General features: G+C 39.8%; 1 protein-coding gene across 4 annotated transcripts in view; it reads left to right on the top strand.

Annotated features, from left to right (window-relative positions):
* The window catches only part of TENM4 (teneurin transmembrane protein 4), a 152,310-nt gene that overhangs the window by 74,389 nt on the left and 57,570 nt on the right, over nt 1-20,351 (top strand). For 2 of the 4 annotated variants that reach the window (XM_072401489.1, XM_072401461.1), the window contains 3 exons: nt 1,928-2,113; nt 12,173-12,199; nt 16,879-17,025. In XM_072401489.1, coding sequence (XP_072257590.1) covers nt 1,928-2,113; nt 12,173-12,199; nt 16,879-17,025 — 360 coding nt within the window. The remainder of the gene's footprint in view (nt 1-1,927; nt 2,114-12,172; nt 12,200-16,878; nt 17,026-20,351) is intronic. The other 2 variants (XM_072401479.1, XM_072401470.1) reach the window with 1 other exon arrangement.

Genomic DNA, 20,351 nt, shown 5'->3' with positions numbered 1-20,351 from the left:
ATTAAATATGACTTCTGTAACATTCAGCGGAGGAGATTTCGCTGCCCACCCCTCCCGAATCTCCCTTTCGGATTTGCCTGGCACAAAAGCTTTTTGGTGTGACAGAATTAGGCAATAAATAGGCAAATCAATCAAGGGAGACCTTCACAATTTCAGTCCCGTCTTCACTCTCCCTTTCTCTCCCTTTTCTTTGTAATCGTCTTATAGGATTCTTATTGTCTGAGAGGATTAGTGCTATGAGCTACAGGAATTCTTTCTCTATTACAATACGTATGGAGAGGTATTGATGTGGAAACTCCCCATGTGTTGCCCACCAAACTTGTTTTGGAGAAAGAGGATCTTCTGATCGATCGTCTGCATCAAGTGTGTTTGCTACATAATATAGGGTTTTTTAGTAATCCTCTGTGGTGTTATTGACTAAGGATTTGTAAATAAAACTTTTTCACTCTCCTTTCCCATCTGGACCATTGTAACCTACTGCTGACATCCTGCGTTTTGATCACAATAGTCAATTTCACTCTTTTATATGAAAACTGCCCTTTCTTCTATTTTGTTGGAGTAATAATTAGACAAGTATTGTTCTGTTTCCATGTTTCTTGTAATTCTTTTTTTTGTATATTGAAATATAAAGAAATGTTTTTTTTTAACCACCAGTTCATGGTCACATGATTGTGGACCTATGTGAGCTTGGTTGACTTTCAAAACTATGGCCAATATAATGGAGCTGGTCACTTTTTTTGTGTCTAAAAGAGTTTCCACTCATTTGGGAATATTTTTTTATGTCTGCAGGAATTTGTGCCAAGTGATCCAAAGGAGCATTTGTGATGTCAGGTTCTGATGGGTCTCCCCGTTCTCCCATGATAGTCTTTCTTCTCTAGTCTTGGAAAGCTTAATTATATATCAGGCCTATTTTCTCCAAATGGCCTTTCGGCAAGACCGTATTCAGGGTATCCTATTTAGTTAATGTCTAAGTACAAATTATTTTTGTTGTATGAATACATAGATACCAGCATGTGATATTATGAACCAGGTCAGACGACAACTACCACCTTCTCTTCTAATGAGAATGATGCACTCTGCTTGACAATTGGATGGTATTAACCAGGAGAAGTTCGGGCATTATATAGAATTACTCTGTCCAATTGGCCAGTGACAAAATATTAGGTTCTACCTGACATTGGGAGCAGGCCCTTTCTCCTTCCCGACCCACATCCAGAATTAATGGCTCCTTAAGTCCTAAATCTACCTGGTCATATCCCACAGAAGGCACGGGCCAGTCAAGCTGCCCATTCTGAGCCTTGTCTGTCTCTATATTAGGCATGTAAGCATCAGGACTGGACCATGACACAATACCAGTGATCCAGTCCGATTAATCAGTTTTTTTTTAGGTCATTTGGCTATCTGTGTACGTGTGTGTACGTGTCTGGGAAAGGGATGACAAATGAATGGAAAGAGAGCAGGTTGGCAGAGGCAGAATGGCTTAAAGGATCTGCTGTTAACATCTGAGTGCCGGATACCACAGGACACCTTTAGAGGTCCTGTGGTGTCTTTGGCTTGACAGGTCAGAGCTGTTTGGGGTGAGAAGCACACGAGGAACCTAAAGCGGGGTTGTTCATTGTTTTGGTTGTTCATTGTTTGTGTTGATTTATGATCTCTTACAGGACAACTATTTTACTATAGTAAAATTGTGAGACAAGTAAAATTATTAACAAACCAAAGTAGGTAAATATTTTATTGCCATTGGAGATATTTCCAATTCCTGTTTTGTTATCATTAGAAGATATGGAGGGATTTTTGCCACTGAGGTCAAAGAAGTCAACAAAACCCTCAACTCCTCGCCAAAAAAACTATTTTCTTTGGAGTTCCACTTATTTTAATTTTATCTGAGTATTCTTTTACCTTATCTGCTTTTTGTCCTCTCCAACAGAAATCTGTGCAGCAGACTGTGGCGGTCACGGCACATGTATCGGAGGCAGTTGTCGCTGCGACGAGGGTTGGATGGGAACCGCTTGCGATCAGAGAGCCTGCCACCCCCGGTGTAACGAGCATGGAACCTGTCGAGACGGCAAATGCGAATGCAGCCCTGGCTGGAATGGAGAGCACTGCACTATTGGTAGGGCAAATGAAAAATAAAATGTATTAAAATGTTGAAAAATGGAAATGCTCCAGGAAGTGAGGCATGCTTTTATATTTAAAGGAGTGTCCTCATGGCATGTTTGGCTTCGTCCTAGGTTCTCAGCTTCATTCATATTCCATGTTGGATTGTATCAAAATGTCCTTTCATTTGGTGGTTAGGAGAATGAAAATGGTTAAAAAAAATCAAATGCATGTTTGAATTGGAGTTTATGGATTTATTTATTGTAGTACCCCTACTGTTATTAAGATGTTTCAGGATTAAGGCCCCTTTTATTTAGTAGGAATTTTTCCCTATTTCGTCAAAAAGTTCAATTTTACGAGATTCATAGATGGAATAGACCTGCCGTTAATGCTGATTAATAACTTTGCTTGTTATTTTGGACAGTTTTATATATTACTATACATTCATTTTACATATTACATTAAAATCACCTTTTTAGCTTTAGACAAAAACTAAACCTTATTTATGGTTTTATTGATGCATTTTGACCAAATCTATCTTTTGGCAACGACCCATGGTGTAGAGCATGGGTGAAAATCGGGTTATAATCATGGACGAGCAATAATATCTTCAGCAGCTCAGGTACATGCAATTTTACAGTATACCTAATTCTTTTATTCTTGCCCAATACTGGGTTTTTACTGGTTTGGAAAGCTTGTTTTACTGCCCCAGGTAGCAATATTGCCCAGTTATACAATATATGGTCAGGAGTTGTGGACCTCAGACCCATTACTATGTGAGCTGGTTGAAGATCTCAATCAGTGTATTGATTTATTTAAAAAGTTATTCAATAAAGTCAAAGTCAAGACCTTCAAGTTCCTACACCCCATAGTCACACCATGCCCTGGTGGAATTGGTTTCTGTGCACAAAGGCCCAGGTATTCTTAAGAGAAATGGGTTTCCCCAAATTCTTGGCACAAGGTTGGAGGAGCACAATTGTCTAAAATTGTATCCTGTAGAAATAACAATATCCTTCACTGGGAACACCCAAACTCAAGTGTGGACCCACTCCATACTTTTAGATGTAAAAGTCTCATCCAAGAGCTCCGTATATATTTGTTATCTCTCTACACTCTTCTGAAATAGGTTTTAGCTTGTCAAGCGCCTTGATTTTCCTGACTTTGGCCTAAGCCCTATCGATCTGCTTTCTGCTTTCTCTGATTAGTGTTTCTTGTTGTTTGTGTTGTAATTAGTGTAGTCTTGTTGTTAAGTGACTGCTGGTAAGTGCTCATAACCCTCATAGTCCTCAGAAAATAGAATATGGAAGGTTTGAATACACTTTTTGCTGTTTGACAGTTTTTAACCCTCTGCTGTTTCATCTTTATTACCATGGGTTTGTTCTGGAGTGGCACTTTGGAGCTCTGGTTAAAAAATAATTAAAAAACCCAACTGAAGGCAGAAATCAGTCATACATAACAAGAGAGGGATTTAAAGAGGTAAAAAGGAGTGAGGCTTCAATGGGGCTTTAAATGTTCCTATTTACGGTGAGCTAAATTGTTTAAGATTAATTTGTGTTAGTGACCTGGTGGTAATTTATCCAGGCAATACAAGATGGCAGTGTCTCTGGAAAAGCATATCCTTCCCCCCACCCCGGTGTTACTTATTATCACCGTTCCTTAATTCCTTTGCAGCTCCTGACACCATTATAGCTGGAAGTGTTTGACTACTTCTCTGTAACAGTTCCATAGCATGGAGGTCAATTTCTAAGCTTAAGCCAGGGACTGTAATCACCATTCCCCTTTCCCTCTGATATACCCAGTCCATTTGCAGAAGTAGTACAGGATAAATATAGAATAGTCAGGGATGATTTTTCCAAAAACATGTTTACCATTTCCCCCATTGGAAAGGTAACAAGAATTTATTATAGGGATATTTTATGCTTGCTTCCTTTATAGAGGATACTAGGCTTACTAATAAGAAAGCTTAGCACTCCCACCCATAGCAACACTATAGGGTAATTTCTAATATTTTAAAAATGTTCTCCCATTGGAAAAGCCACATGTATATATGATTACAGGAATCTAGAATTTGAGCATTTCTGAGTGTGGTTATCCTTTATTACATTAACAAACAGGCATCTAGGTGGGTGTGCTAAGGATAAAGTGTACACTGGCTTGGTTGTGCGTGGACAATCCGGAGCACCGGGGTTCCATGAGCAATGAGCGTGTGACTCTCAGATCAGTTTGTGACACCAATGATCTTTTTGGCTATTTGTAAGGGTGACATTCTTCCCAATGGAGAAATGGTAGAGTGGAAAGATGGAGCATGACTTTGCAAGCCATGGTTGTCACATGCTTATTAGAATGACTTTTGGGGATTGCAGGTGTTCTCAAAAGTCAACAGGACATACATGTATGCACCTTGAGGTGCCTGGGTGCATGGTTGTAAATTTGCTATGCTTGTAGATGTCACAGTCTTTCCCAATCTTTGATTCCAAACAATTTTTCAGCACCAACTTTCTGCAGCAGCTGAAGTTTGTGCTGGTAAAGACCTTACACGTATGGGTTAACCTGATTTATGAGTTCATCCGTAATAACGGGCCTGTTTGTAGCCAAAAGCTTTATTTTATAGTGTATTGCTCCGTATTGACAGAGCATTCCATGCACCAGCAATCTGCATCTGATTACAGCACAGACACAAGGCCAGACACTGCAATAAATACACAATTTTTATTATACATTTATATGCCATTGCTCTGGTGAATGACTTACATTACTGCCGTACATTTAAAGTATGCTGTCTGCTACAGAGGGCTTCATTTATATCTTGTTTTTGAAGGCATCAAAAGGGGGTACAAGGTGTTCTTTCCTGATTCCTTACCAATGGTCTCCAAGGATGTATAGGATCTGAAGGTTTGTGAGCACTTTGAAGTGTTAGCTTTGGGGCCGGTGTTGATGGGGTTTTTTTGTGTGTGTGTTAGAAGTGACGTTCTCTCCAAACAGGTCTTTGGGAATGCAAAATGGGCTTGGGAGGAGGCCAACTGCATCTGTTAGTGTGCTACCTATATCAAATGTAGGCTAATTGCACCTGAAGCAAGCTGCATATGCCTATCTACACAAACCAACACATGTTCTAAGCAATGTTACCTGTAGCATGTAAACTTCACCTCTTAGCGCAGGCCATTTTTGTCCTGCTTAATGGATTTAGCATTTGAAAAGCCTGAAGAACAGGACCTGGATTGGATAACCTTCCATCTCCAGCACCCATCTGTAAAGGTCGGACCTTTTTCTGATATTTTTTGGCTCGTCACAAGCACTGGGTGCTCATCCATCTTCCATCTTCTTCTTATGGTTACCACCTCAGTCTCTATGTCTAGATACTGTGAACGAAGGGTTCCATTCCTAGGTGGTGGATCGTTGACATCCTGTGTTTGCAGTCTTCTAGGTCGTTGGCCGTAAGTCAACCTGGAGGACTGAGGACATCCTTTGATAAGGAGGAGGAACTGTGGAGGAGAGCTCTAGATGTTTTTTTTGTTTTTTTTTAACTTCCAAGGAGAAAGAGGGGATTAAATAAGGAAAAACCATCCACAGTTGGGATTTAAAGAGTAGGGTTTATCTCCGGTGTAAGCCTGTTTTGGGTGAATTTCTGGGGAGAACCCTACATATATATGCCCCAAAATTTATCATTGTGGTGCAAACGTTACAGAGGTACCTTGTTGAGGCATTGTGGCTTCAAATGTATTTTCAATTGTATCCAACCAAAATCTCAGTTTTTACGGTTCATTGGGTATTTTGTGCTGTTTAGCTGATTGGAGTGCTCAGAAATTTTCATGTTGTTTAATAGACTTTCCTACTTTTTAAAAAAAAAGTTAATAATTGATTTCAGCGTCTGCCATTGTAAGTAACAGACCTGTAACAAGTATGCACATTAGAAAGGCCAATGTCTGCTTATTGGCTCTTGGCCAAATAGTATTTGGAGTATTTAAAGAGACCCTGGTATTATTGTATAAAGCAGTAGCAATTGATTGGCCCTCTGTGTATTTGAGTTTGACACCCCTGCTATAGAATATCACTTGAATGACAGTTCAACAGAGTCTGCTGGGGTTGCTAATGTCTCATCCAAGATGGCAGCACCTAACAGCAGCCTTGGAGTTTTTGGATGTCCACACAGGAGAGACCTTCAAAGTTAAACATGCATAAAATACATTAATGCATATGAGATATTCTGGAAGATTACTGCTGAAATGACTGATGATGATAGCTAGAGTTTTCAGTAGCAGAAATGTTATGTTTCCCATGGTGGGTTTTCTTTGTAGGTTGCATTCAAGAGAATTTTAAGTCTTTTCATCTATGTGAATGTGATCTTTTCCTTGTAAACCTCTTGATGAATGTGTGTTACATTTTAAAGATCTTGTTGTGTGTAAAATTTCATCTCTACATTGGGGAAAACCATTTTTGCTCATTCACTCTATAGACTGTGCTTCCTGCTTAGTAGATCTGCACAGTGATTGTGCCTTACTGTTCCTTTCTCTCAGTGGTTAAAAAAGATTTCTCTACTCGGCATTCAGTCTATGGTAATTAACTTGTCTGACATACAGACAACAGTGTCTCACAATATTTCCTTCTTGAAAAACAACTCCTCACAGATAGTTTTTTTGGGAATGAGATAAAGATTTTCCAACAGCCAAATTCATCGAGTCTCCAAAAAAAAATGCAATTGCTGACCTTGTAAATTTTATTAGCTGGAGAATTGGCTCGATAAATTTATTGAATCTAAGACAATTTGGCAAAGTCATAAACGTCACTGAGAATAGCAGGGAGCAGTGAGAAAAGCAGAAAGTCATAAGATTCAGTAATATTGGCACAGATGAAAGGACATTGACTCAGAATGATATTAAACGTGCCGGTAAGCGCTTTCCTTGTCCTTGTGTAATTTCTGCTTGCATGGCATTCCCTCCGTATGTGTATGTCTATGTGTGTCGGTCTTTATGTGCATCTATGTGTCTCTAGTCTCTAATCTATATGCCTTTAGTCTGCTTCACCGCTGGAAGAAATATCTTGTGATCCATTGCTGCTCATCCTAATGCATTTGTAATGTCTTTATAGGACTAGAAAGCATCCATGAATAATGGGATTTAAAGGGCCCTTCCATCTTCAGAAGACTTGAATTTATTGGCTTTTCTAGATACAAAGCAATCTCCTTTTTTTTCAGATGCTTAAGAAAAGGAAACTTTGGGTTGGAACCCAAAGCAGCAAATACATCAGATTTATATGAATTGCTTGAACATTTATGACTAGAATAAAATAGGAGGAGGTTACTGAAAGACTAAATAAATAACCCCAACCCTATATAAAGGATATCATGAATGCAGTCTTAGATTTTGTGCCTCCTTTTAAACAAGTTGGGAGGCACCGCATGGGTGGTCCATAGGAAGACCCAATGGTTCTTTGTGACCTGCTTTTATTCTTATAAAGGACCCTTTTTCCCAAAATCATTTTTGGCTTTCTCCTCACCAAGTCTAGCTTCTTAACCTACTAAAATCACATGAATGCTAACTTTCCAGGTGCTTCCGCCATCTCTGCATCTGTGCACCAGCAGAGATTATGACTGACTGCCTCACATAGATCCCAAACCCTGCTATGGTTTAGTCCAGGGTTTCTCAACCAGGGTTCCTCCAGAAGATGCTGAGGGTTTCTTGAGCACTGAGCTTTACCATGAGGTTCCTCCATGTTAAAAAGGTCGAGAAATACTGGTTTAGACCATAGTGTCAGGTGACTTTTCAAAATTTACTGAAGAAAATGTGAAATTGGTGCGTGAGTTGGATCAGTTTGCAATGCTAAAGCATCATATTTCAGGTACCTGGATGAAGAAGAACAGTGTTTGGGGTAATTTTTTCGGGGCTATAAACACAAGCCAGCAAGTTTAGGTACTCTGAAGATGGATACCCTTACTAATGAGCTTCTGAGGCCATACTGCTAAATTAAAAGTTTGCATTTGCACTAGTCAAATGTTTCTGAATATTCTAATTATGTTTGGATATAGTTTGCATAAGACTCTTTCTCACTTATGAGAATAACAAAATAAAAACTATAATATTTAATGGTCTCAGATGCTTGTTATAATAATCCCATGACAGACAAGGGCTTGGAACACGGAATGTGCACTCATTACTTTCTAAATGAATTTACAATGTTGGAACCCATAAACATGAGATAAAGCATCTGTTGGCCACATGGAATACAATGATCCTTTATGGACAAACATGGAACGATAATATGCTTTTTAAAGTGGACCTTACACTTACATGGCAGGGCCACTTACGCAGTTTAGACTCCCTCACCTTCATTTGCTGCAGAGACCTTTTCCCTATGTATACCTTTAACACCTGGGCTAGTGTGAAATCATCATTCTTCTGGCAAGACCCGGGGAAATGGCAGGGGTTCAAAAATACTTGTGAAGTCACTACAGCATTTTGAATTATAGGTCCTGGGATGGCAATGACAACTATTTCAGTATAGAAGGTATGGGAAAAGCAAATTTGTTTCACCATTTTCTGCTGTGGATTACATTGTGGAACCGGGTCCTTATCTTAGTGACCCACTTAAGGAGTCATCAACAAAGCAATAGGCTTCATTGGAAAATTTTACTTAGATAACATGTATGATGCCATTGTTGACTACCTTCAGAAAATTAAATAGTTGCTTATTTGGCTGGATGAAATAGTACAAAAAAAACTGAAATTTTAAAGCAACATTGACCTCAGAACTTCGGCAGAGCGTCTGGCATTCTCGCGAAAAATTCTTTGAACTTCCGATGAGTAGGCAAAAGTTTGGCAAACTGATTTCGCACAACCATCGGAAGTTAGAGAAAATGATAACAGGAGGATTTACAGGTGATTCACAGGATTTCCTGGGAATCCTCCTGTTTGTGATCCCCAGCACTAGAGGTTATTAACCTTTAGTGCTGGGGATCTTCTAAATGAATGTGGCTGTGGCCACAGATACAAGTATTACAAATACAGTTGTGTACAGTGTCAGGAGGTTCTCCTGTGCTGGGCATCTTCTCAGTGATTGCAGCTGTGCGATCCCCGGGGCACTAGAGGTTAATTACCAATAGTGCCCGGGGATCGCAGAGGAATCCTCCTGCTCGGCGAGAGCCTGACCTCTCAGCGAATCAGAAGGCCGCTCTCGTCTACATTTTCCGTAAGCGAGAAAGGTCCGATTTGCCACAAGATTGAACTTCTCACTCTCTTATCCCTACTTCTGATCTGCATCATAGGCCAGTGATGTAGAGAGCATGGAACTGTTGGAGCAGCCAGACTAGTATTTTGTCCAACCAGAATTTTAAGAAGGTGGACAGCAGTGGTAGCCATCCTATTTATTTCAACAAATGTTCTGTGTCCCTTCACATTCCATATAACCCAACCCACAGATCTCCACCTTTAGAAAAGACCATAGTTTACTCACTTTTGCCCACGTAAGTAGGATTTGTAACTTTGGCCATGGTAAGGGGAATACTGGTTGAGCTCTCTGATGCTGTGGCCAGTAGTATGGATCCAAGACAAAGTTCTGACTTTGGCAAAAGGTGACCTCAACATCAGTGGTTCAATGTACGGCCCTGCCAAGCCCATCTCTGTCTACAGTAACTGCTGAAGGCCACCTACTATCAGTTAGGCTGGCTGCAAACAATGTGTTTCAAGGAGCCTTCCCTTTCTCAAGCATATTGCACTAAAACATTAACTTTGTTGCTCCAAGGCTCTGCATTCACTATGAAAAATCCATCCCCGTTTTGTTTCCCCTAAAGGAAATATCATGGACAATACATTTAGACTTTTCTATCTACAAACTCCTTTAATTCAAAATTTCATATATTCATTAAAATGCTCATACTCTCTCATAGGGGAGTTTTTGTGCCACACAGCCATCAGAGAACACAAAACCCACAGCCGATTTAGTAGATGACAAAAGGATCAGCTCTGTTATTGAGCCTCGATGCCAAAAAGGCTTTTAATAGATTAAGCTGGCCTTTATGTTCCTTGCCTTGTGATACATAGGATTTCCAAATCTGTTCCTGCAGGCCATACAAGCATTCTACACATCTCCCACTGCGTCCTTAAAACTCTCTCACGCCACTTCATCACCCTTTGCCATCCTTACCAACACCGACTAGGGGTGCCCTGCTCCTGACTATTGTTTAGAAGTTGAAAGGAACCTTTGGTTTCTTACATATTAGCATTCTCAAACAATCAAGGTAAAAAACTTAGGTAGAGGCATTTGAACTCTCTGATAGTCACTAATTTCAAAAATAATTAAAAAAAAAAGAAATCTGAGATTGAAGCTCTCCAAAATTAATTTATCTGAAAATGAACCTAAAATTAACTCACATTTTTTAAAAAAACATCCCACCGATCCCAAATAGCAGGACTTTTCTCTAAATTACAGTATAATTTTAAAAGGATGAGCTGCCAGTGGTTGAATGAAGACTTCTTAGTTCAACTGCCCAATACAGTTCAACTGCCCAACAAACTCAACTTTTTGCCTGTCCAGAAAAGTTATACACCTGCCCTGGGCAACTGTTCGTATTTTACCAAAAATCAAATTCCTTCCTCATCCCGAAAAGTACCTTTGGATTTTTAAATATCTGCCAAATATTCTCCCCAGCCCTTTTTAGCGTGGTGCACCAACCAGCACTTTTTAGTAACCACTCGGCTGTTTTTGGGTAGTAGTAGTTTTCTTTCAGCTCATAGGAACTGACACCAAGTCTCCATTTCTGGCACGATCTACAGCTGCATTTTGTAGATGCCAGATTTATTGGTAACGTTCCAACTGTAGAGATTCAAACTAGTCTCTGGGAAAGAACCCTAATAGCATTAAAATTTTTAGTTTTTTTAAAAATGTAATTATGGATTAGGTCAAGGGTTAGAATTCTGTTTTGAGAAGGGTTTAGTATTTGGTACATATTTACGTTTAACAATTGAGATTGGGGAGAGGTTAGGGAGCATTGAAGGAATGACAGCTTGGAAAGACCTTAATAATAATCGATCATTTTCACTGTTACAGCATCTTCCTTATCAGTATTCTTTTTTCCTTAATTTTTAGTGTATGTGCTATTCTCAGGAAGATTATGGTACAGGGCCAATAAACACATATACCTATATATAGGGTTTGACCGACACTTCAGACAGATGGTTTGCACACCATGCTCAACAAATAAACCCCTGTTTCTGCTTTTATCTAATGTCTATGGGTACTCTGAGTAGCAAATGTAAGGGAGATTTCCTTTTCTTTTCTTATGTCAGGTTAAAGATTATTCTGGTGTCCAGGAATCAGTCACCATACTGTATCTGCCTTCTATGGCCTCCCAGAGCAGTTGTGGGGACTTACAAAATTCGGACCTTGTACCTGTATCACATCTATGTTTGCAGTACTGAAAAACCACAGACACTTTATTGCTTCTGCAAGTACCTTTGATAATCCTCTAATTGTGTTTTTCTTGGTGCAATCCACTTGGCTTGGAACACAAACCCAGTAGTGGAGTCCCCAGTACTGATCCGAGAAATGACTGGGAAAGTTTAGCTGTTGTTTGTGCCCAAAAGTCATCAAGTGTAATTTGCTACTCAGACACATAGAAATAAGTTAGAAGGTTATCAGAAGTACGTACACGAACCTCAAGCTGTCTGTGTATGGTGTCGATGGCATGGGTGCACTGGAATTGCTTATGGAAAACCAAAACCTAAATTGGCAGGCAGCTATAAGGATTTACTATGAAAGCCATGTTTCCCCCAATACACACCTTGTCTGTGGCCAAATGTTATCTGTAGTGTTTCCAAAGTCACCTGAAGTCAGTCCTGGGTGTTGGGTAGGGTGTGATGATTTTGCAAATGGGGCAGTCATGTATTAGTAACTTGTCTACAATGAATGTTGCCTTCCAAGCCTGCACTTGTGTTCCTTCATCCCTTCTCTGTCTGTACCACAACATATCACTGTAACATGGCTCCTTCTGTTTCCCTTTGTGCTTCTATATCCCCTGCACAGCCGACTGGTGCCCAGCACTTATTCAACCCTACCTTAAATGTCCTGTCTTTTATTTCCCAAGCCCACTATCTGGATAAGGTAGTGAAAGGTATTGTATCAGTCTTTCCTTTTTTTACTTTTCATACTGTCTGTGTGTTACCACAAATGTTGTAGCCATTATTTAATGTCTTCTTCCATTCAAGCAGAACTTACCAAAATTTTGTTGACAATTTGAAATTAACCTCAGAGCTAGAATTGTCTTTGTTGCCCATGGCAGATAGTCCAAATTGCTGTGATGTTTCCAGTCCATTGTGGGAGATTGAAAAATAATGGTAATGGGTTGTATTGGGCAACAAGGATAGTTCTTCTTTTGCACAATTTTATTGAAAATGTTCACTCTTCTGGCAGTAATTATATGTCCTGTGCCAATATTTAACCTAGTATGACAGGTGTTCTTAAAGCAGTGTCCAATGTGTTTATTTTGGGAAGTCTAAAACCACCAAGCAGGCATTTAATGATCCTAGCAAGTATTTATCTTTTATATTTACTGCAAAAAACTATTTACATTGTCAGCCTACCCAGAACTTATAGTTTATGACCTTCTGGTGCCACTGCGATTTTTGCTTAGGGCTTTGTGAACTCTAACAGAAGGCTGGTTTTCTTCTTGCTATGCTCAAGGTGGCTTAAAAATAGAAAATCATTCTCTTTGCCCCCTGTGGCAAGATACCAATGCCGGAAGCCATACATAAGGCTGTAGGATTTCAGCACAGAGGATCCTGGTGCAGAAGTATGGTTATTGTCAGTGACAGCCTGGCCTTAGAGTAGAATCTTCACATCCTTCATAGAAGGAGCTATACATAAGATCATACAGCACAGAGATCCCAGACCTGGAAATACGCCAACCACTTAAGCTGTTAGTTGGTGATCGCACAGACTTATGCAATCCATAGAATAGTATTATCAGGCACACATTGATCTATGTTGAACGAGCTGCGTGGAAATGTATTCTCTGACTGTCATTGATAATCTGAATACATTTAGCATGGTTCCCTATTATTGATTGATGAAAGCCAATCAGTGGAGTAGGAGCACCCAGTACTCCAAAATAATAGAACAAAGTCTAGCATTAGTGCAGGGATACTTTACTTTTTAAGGAGAGCCAATGAGTAAACTAAATTTGACTTATAACTAAAATATCTGTTTTGGTTGAACTATCTTTCCCATGATCTTAGCCTGTCTGTATCTTAGTTATTATCTTGAACAATATAAGATCCAGTAGCCATTTTCTGGATTTGCCCCATATTTTTCATACTCCTTCCTTTCAGTTAGATAGCAGGTGCTTGATGATTGGTCTAGTGCTGTTCCTTGGGGGTGGTCCCTCCCCTGAGTCCTCAGCAAAACAGATCAGCAGCGGGTGGAACAAAAAGTGCAGCAAAAAAGTTGCAATAAAGTGGCTCTGTTGCTGTGCTTTGCATGGACAAGCACATCATTTACCGTAACCCTAAATGTAAAAGTTGTATTTGCCCTCTAAAGGAAATTAAAGAAGTCAGCTGAGGCACTGCAGACAAAAAGCTGAAAAAGATGTAAAAGTCTGCTGGCTTTAGACAATACTAAATCTACCGGAATCATCATTTTAAAGACCATTTGTCTTTCCTAAATATTGACTTTTGTTATGATTTCGATGAGCTAATTATTGAAATGCCTTGGCCAGCTATGACTATTTTGCTCTTCTGAACCCTTTCCACAATTTTTCACTTTAAGGGCCTCATATTTCATTAAATCTTTTTTGTCACGGTGGCCAAAGCACTGCATGAATACGTAATATGTTGTACATTTTAAAGGTTGTGCAGAGATATGCTCAATAAGGGTATGTAGACCTGGTCTCCATAGCCATCATTTAAATGTGATTCGGAGATTTATTACCCAACAATGATAATATAAAAGTATAATGATAATATAAAAGTAGCAGCTCCAGCTCCGGTCAGAGGCAGTTTTATTTAATTTAGGGAAGAGCTCCATCGGGAGGTCACCAAGTTCTCTTGCAGGGTTTTTGATGCTCCCCTTGTGTTTTGTGGGATCACATGGAGAGCCATGTGCTGTAATTGGCAATACTGCACCACAATGGGTGACCTGCAATAAGAAGTAGTAAAGAAGGTCTGGCTGCCAGCCTTGGTTATTGGAGCCTGAGGCCAATCGTAACTGCTTTGTCCCTACTAATATCCCATTGTTTTTACCATTGAACACCTCCTTTACCTTTTACCTTACTTTTTTAACTATAGCTCCATTTTATAGTCTTTTAGGGAAATCCTTTTGTCTCTTTGAGCATAAGGAACAGACAAATCATGTAGTTGCACATGTAGGTTCCCGCTGGACATTGATGAATAAATGGTAAACAACTGGTTGTATTGTTGGTTCTTGCCTATCACTTCCAACCCAGCATCCTATATTATTAGCTTTCACTGTGATATGGGAAGGATACATGCATTGCATTATGAATTTTTAACAAAGAAACAAAATTTCATTTTTACTTTTACTACTTTGATACATTCCCTTTGTTTACATTTGATTTCCTTCTTTCCATTATTAGGTATTTTTTATTTTTTGGTATGGGAATTATGTGGCCACATTCCGTTTCATTTTGTAAATGTAGCACAGGTCATAGTGCTTGGCAATTTCTTGCGTATTTTCATCCCCAATAATACTAATTTTTGATTAGAAAAGGGATTGAGGCAACCTACTTTTTTGAGTTTTAGTACAAATTATAGATGATTTTTTGCCTTGATCTAGGTCAGACTTGGTAGTTGGTACTGGTTGGAAATGGTTCGGATTGCTTGATGGATGATGCACTGAACTGCTATTGTATTATATATGTGATTTTAATGTTTTCTGTTAAGTTCGCAGTATTCTCTTGTTGTTTTGTTACACAATTATGTATTTTATATCCAGATTTGTAAATGTTCCTTATAATGGAATTGTAATGAGCAGTCATGCCTAAATTGCACCTGTGTCTTTATTATAGATTTATATGGCCTCTTCTGCCGTGGGCTCAATCACAGTCCCAGTTTCTTCCATCCAAGTGAATGGGGGCAGTTGGGGACCATTTTTTTGCATGTAGCCCTAGCAGATTGCTACCCAGTTTCCAAAAGTAACAAATACATTTTGGCCATATAGTTTGAAAATGATGCCATGCACAGATGGTTACCTGCTATACCTTTTACCACTCCAGTTTGCTGTGCGCCCGCGAGCTGCCAACCATATGTGAAAGGACAGCACCCTTAAGCTCCATTCACCTTGCCATGATTTAGCAACCCACACATAACCACACATGTTACTGTAACACACAGTAGTGTTGGTGTTGACTGGTGCCATTTATTGTGTTTCTCTTAGTTTTGTTGCACAGTTCCATTGTGATTCATCATTAATAAAATATCCCAGTCAAGTGATTGTGGAAAGTTTATAATTATGTTTATGGAATTTAATATTAAGAGTTCTTCAAATGTGACCTTGCCTGAATGTTGTCCAACCTAATTCTATGATAAGTTGTCTACATGATCCATTGAAAGCGTCAGGCCACCAAAATGGCTGCCTTGGTTATAAGCCTACATCTTGGATATTTCAAAACCTGATGCCCTGCGTAACTCCCAACCTCGTCCCTGCCTACCTTGGGGTCTGTTTGTTTAAGGCTTGCCTGTTACCTTAGTATTAAATATTGTCCGTAAAGAAAAGTAGGACCCCTCATAATGGGCACAGCTGATGTACAGACCCAGGAAGTCAACAATGGGTTGGTTGTAACCCTTTAAAATGGGCACAGCAGGTGTACAGACCTGGCAACTTGGCAAAGGGATGTTGATAACCATGGTGGCCCCAACAGACGTGTAGACCTGAGAGCCAGGGTAGGGGCTCCTATAATGGGCACAGCAGGTATATTGACCTGGGAACTCCAGGAATGAGCAGAGCCCAATTTAACAGGAAGAGCAGGTGCGCACCTGTGTGACCTGGGTGGAACTTTGTTTACCCCTCAATTTATCTGCCAAAAAATAAAATATCGGTTATGGGTTGGCTTCCCCTTTTTTGGTCCTTAGAGCAGGATGTTGATACTTGTGGGTGTCTGTATGTGAACAATACCTATTATGTCATTTGTCATTTGATAAAGAATATCTAAACCAGAGATCACAAATATATTGGCAGCTTACCTGTCCATTTATGTGGTTGGGGCATTGTTTTTCTTTTTTCAGGCTGCAGAAAGTTCCCGAATTTAGAGTAACATCCTGAGCACTTAACTAATACCTTAAACAATATAATATGCCTTTCCAGCTATCTTGTATGCCCTACAGAACCCATCTTCCCTATGTAATGAAGATGAGGTGAGGTGGAGGTCTTTGTAGTTCCAATCAGAAACACCTAGGGTAGGGTTTCCCAACATTTCTAACATTGGTGAACCCTTTGAAAAATCTTTTAGGTTTTCCGGAAACCCCTTCTATAATTACTATATTCACAGCTCACAGTACATTATTGTGCTGGTCAGTGGGAAGAATTCCAAATACATTGCTAGTCATTGGGAAGAATGTCACTTCATTGGTCATTGGTGTTGACCTAAGAGGTGCAAACTGCCCATTGCTCAAGGAATTCCTAGCAAGCTCTGGAGGAGCATTGGTTGAGAAATATTGTTCTAGGGTTGCATTGTATTTATTTTTGTTCTTATGGTTTAGATACACTCTCAGCGTTCTAATGTTGGTTTTAAATATAGCTTACATAACGCCTAACCGATGTGCTGATCTGATTTTCCAGAGGGATGCCCAGGCCTTTGCAATGGCAACGGACGATGCACGCTGGACCTCAATGGCTGGAGTTGCGTCTGTCAGCTGGGATGGAGAGGAGCCGGGTGTGACACATCCATGGAGACGTCCTGCGGTGATTGGAAGGACAATGATGCCGGTAAGTAGTGCTTTTTTTCCCCTTCTTGTTACAGCAGAATCATCGCCATCACCATAATTATATGAAGTGCTTGTCACTCACGCTTTCCCATGATGGGGTAATTGCAGGATGCATGGGGACAGCGCGGCTATTATTTCCTAAATATCTGTAAATGAACGATACGTACAGGTAATGTTTGTCATTTGCTTCCCCTGTAATTATCGGCAAAGTCTTTTCGCTTCAATCCCGGGGTCAGCTCTGTGAAGGAAAATAGGCCGGTGATGGAAAAGAAGCCGCCAGAATCATATAATAAAAGAAAGAATCCAATGTGCTCTTATATAACAGAATGGGGGATTCAGAAATATTAAAGGGCCGGTCCACCCACAAGGAATAATTTGGGTTATAACTCGGTATCTGGTGGGTAACGCTCACACTTGCTTCTTTTACCTCTTATGGAGGCCATATATGTGCCACGGATTTCTGGTGTTCCTTTTCTGGTGATGGGTGAATCTCCATAATAAGGACACAGAAAGCAATTACAAACCTGCAGAGTTCCCATCCTGAACGATTCACCCACTTTGCCATATTGCACAGCTATGTCAACGAACCTGAAGGCATTTTTTCCCTAATAACTGGGGGACAGTCCGTGTCATACTACCCTTAGACAATAAATCAATTTTTTGTCGGTCGTTCCCGTACTGCGACACAGAAAGGATTCTACGAAAGCTCATTTTTTCCCCTCTGAAAATGGGATCCATTTTCCGCTGCTCATAATCCAATTATTTTCAATTTTATGCAGGATTTTTCATAAAGCTTTTTTTCCGTTGCCGCTTTTCAAGTGGAAGCTTTCCTACATAGGACAGCGTGTAAAAAATCCTATCATATAATTACAACCTTTTTACCTAAGATGACATTTTTACATCCACCCCCCTCCTCTCCTTCACTTTTTTAATGAATAAATTGCTTTAGAATGAAGATTAAGGAATAACATAATTTAGTTTACTTGTTGGAAGTCAGGAAATCGCCTTTTCTTTTTACTTTTTCCAGTTTTGTTTATCCAGTTTGGAGAATTGCACATATCCAATGGTTTCCTCCATGTTTTATTGTGCTGCAGTTTTTATATTGTACAGGTGTAGTATATTTCTATTACTTTGCTATCTTTACTTATCAGAGTGCTTCTTGCACTACATCACACTCCGAGCTGCTCCTACCCAACCAAGCCTAAACTCCACTATGCACAGGACTATAATTATCTGATATATATATATATATATATATATATATATATGCACTATGCATATTCAAACAAATTCTTGCATTCAAAAAAATAATGGGATGTTAATTATAGAGCTTATTTGTATTTGTTTGGGGTTCAGCTTTAAAATATATATAAAGCAAATACTGATTAGATTTTAGCAAAAGAATGCAACCTCTGTCATGTTTTTTGGCTGTCTGTATTTTTACTGGTGAGATTCACTCTCTATTTTGTCCTGATGTTCTTTCTACTGTAATAGAAAAAATTAGAGGGGAGCTGAATTTGCCCCATATATTATCTTTTTATGGGCCAAACCCATGGTCTGTAGTCTTATGGTCATCCATGTACAAAACTGAACCTGCAAACCTGTGTCCAGTTCCACAAACCCTTGCACCATTTATTTATGGAGGTGCCACAGCTAGGTGATTAGGGTTGGCCAGCTGGTTATTTACCAGTTCTTTAGTACTGTGAGGCTGATTTTCCGTAGGAAGTTCTTCTACACTGGAAAAGATAGACTATCATGGGTGAACCTTGGGGATCCAAACCTAGATTGGACTTCTTAAAACAATATTTTCAGTCCACAACCAGGTTTGCCCAAGTTCTGACATAATAGTCTATCTTCTCCAGTCTTGGAGAGCTTTAATAAATCAGACCCAATGTATTTGCTCAGGGCTCTGAACTAAAAATGAAAACACCTACCATTTAATCAGTGAAGCTTCTCAGCTCCTTGTGTGGTTAGGTAACAGGATGATGTAGGTGGGTGAATTTTTTCCCAGGATGGTATAGTAAGTGACCACGCATTTGATCTTTTTATAAAATTTTGCAAAATGAAAGTTAGCCCCCGTGATATCTCCCCTTAATGCCATACTGCTCTGTTGTAGAGCGGCACCTCAATCATTTCACGTAATGTGGCAAAGAAAGCAAGGTCCAATCATACATGACTCCTCTTCATCCATCCTGTATGCTAAATGACTTCTTTAGTAATCCGCCCGTGTCTGACACTGAAATTACTTGGCTCACAAAGCAGGATTAGTGTAAGTGGAGCTATCATAAAGCCAGAGATTTCTCTAATTGGCATCGTAAAATAGGATTTTTCTCTGAACGGTTCCTGTGCCATGAAGATAGACAGAGACTTTTCTCCTCGTGACGGAGAGAACACATTTCTCCCATGTCAGATGCTACATTGTGCTTGAGGTGTCACCTGTGTTTGTAGATTACAAAAATGTTCGATAAAGATTTGAAAAAACAATAAACTCAACCATTGCATCTAAAATAAAAGTAAATAATACGTCCACCATGTAGGTCCTCTCAAAATACTCTAACACAGTCCACTTCTGAAGCTCCCTCTGATATTAATAGTGATATATAATGAGCATCCTACATTATTATTATTAATAAAATTAATAAACATGATTTAGATAGCGCCACCATACTGTGCAGCGCTGTACATTTAATATGGGTTGCAAATGGCAGATGAATACAGACAGTGATACAGGAGGAGAGGATCCTGCCCCGAAGAGCTTACAATCTAGTAGGTGGGGGAATTAACACACAATAGAAGGGGAGATATGAAGTGATGGGAAGTGGTGACGGTTTCAAAAGACAGAAGAAGATAGGTAGGCAAGTTTGAAAAAAATTGGTTTTGAGTGCTCTTTCAAATGAACAGAAAGTAGGAGCAAGCCGAATAGGACGAGGAGACCATTCCAGAGAGTTGGGGCAGCTCTAGAAAAGTCTTGGAGCCGTGCGTAGTAGGTCATTGGAGGAGCAGAGAGAGCGGCTAGGAGAGTATTTTTCTATCAGGTCAGAAAGGTAAGTGGGACAAGAACTGTGGGGGGCTTTGAAGGCGAAGCACAAGAGCTTGAATTTGATTCTAAGGTGAAATGGAAGCCAATGTAGAGAACTACAAACAGATGCAGCAGAAGAGGAGCGGTGGGAAGGATGGATGAGTGAGCATCCTGGTGTCAAGATCTGCTAAGCCTTCCATGGTGCTCCTCACACCCCATATTTTGGAATGAGCATGCTCATAATTATTGTATGAGGTTGGTGGATGGTGGAAGCACCTCAGGTTTAAGGAAGTCAATGAGTGGCACCC

The sequence above is a fragment of the Pyxicephalus adspersus genome, chromosome 1 (genome assembly GCF_032062135.1).
Source record: "Pyxicephalus adspersus chromosome 1, UCB_Pads_2.0, whole genome shotgun sequence".
In the NCBI taxonomy this organism is placed as follows: domain Eukaryota; kingdom Metazoa; phylum Chordata; class Amphibia; order Anura; family Pyxicephalidae; genus Pyxicephalus; species Pyxicephalus adspersus.
The sequence above is the reverse complement of the archived record's forward strand: the minus strand, read 5'-3'. Positions and strand labels throughout refer to the sequence as shown.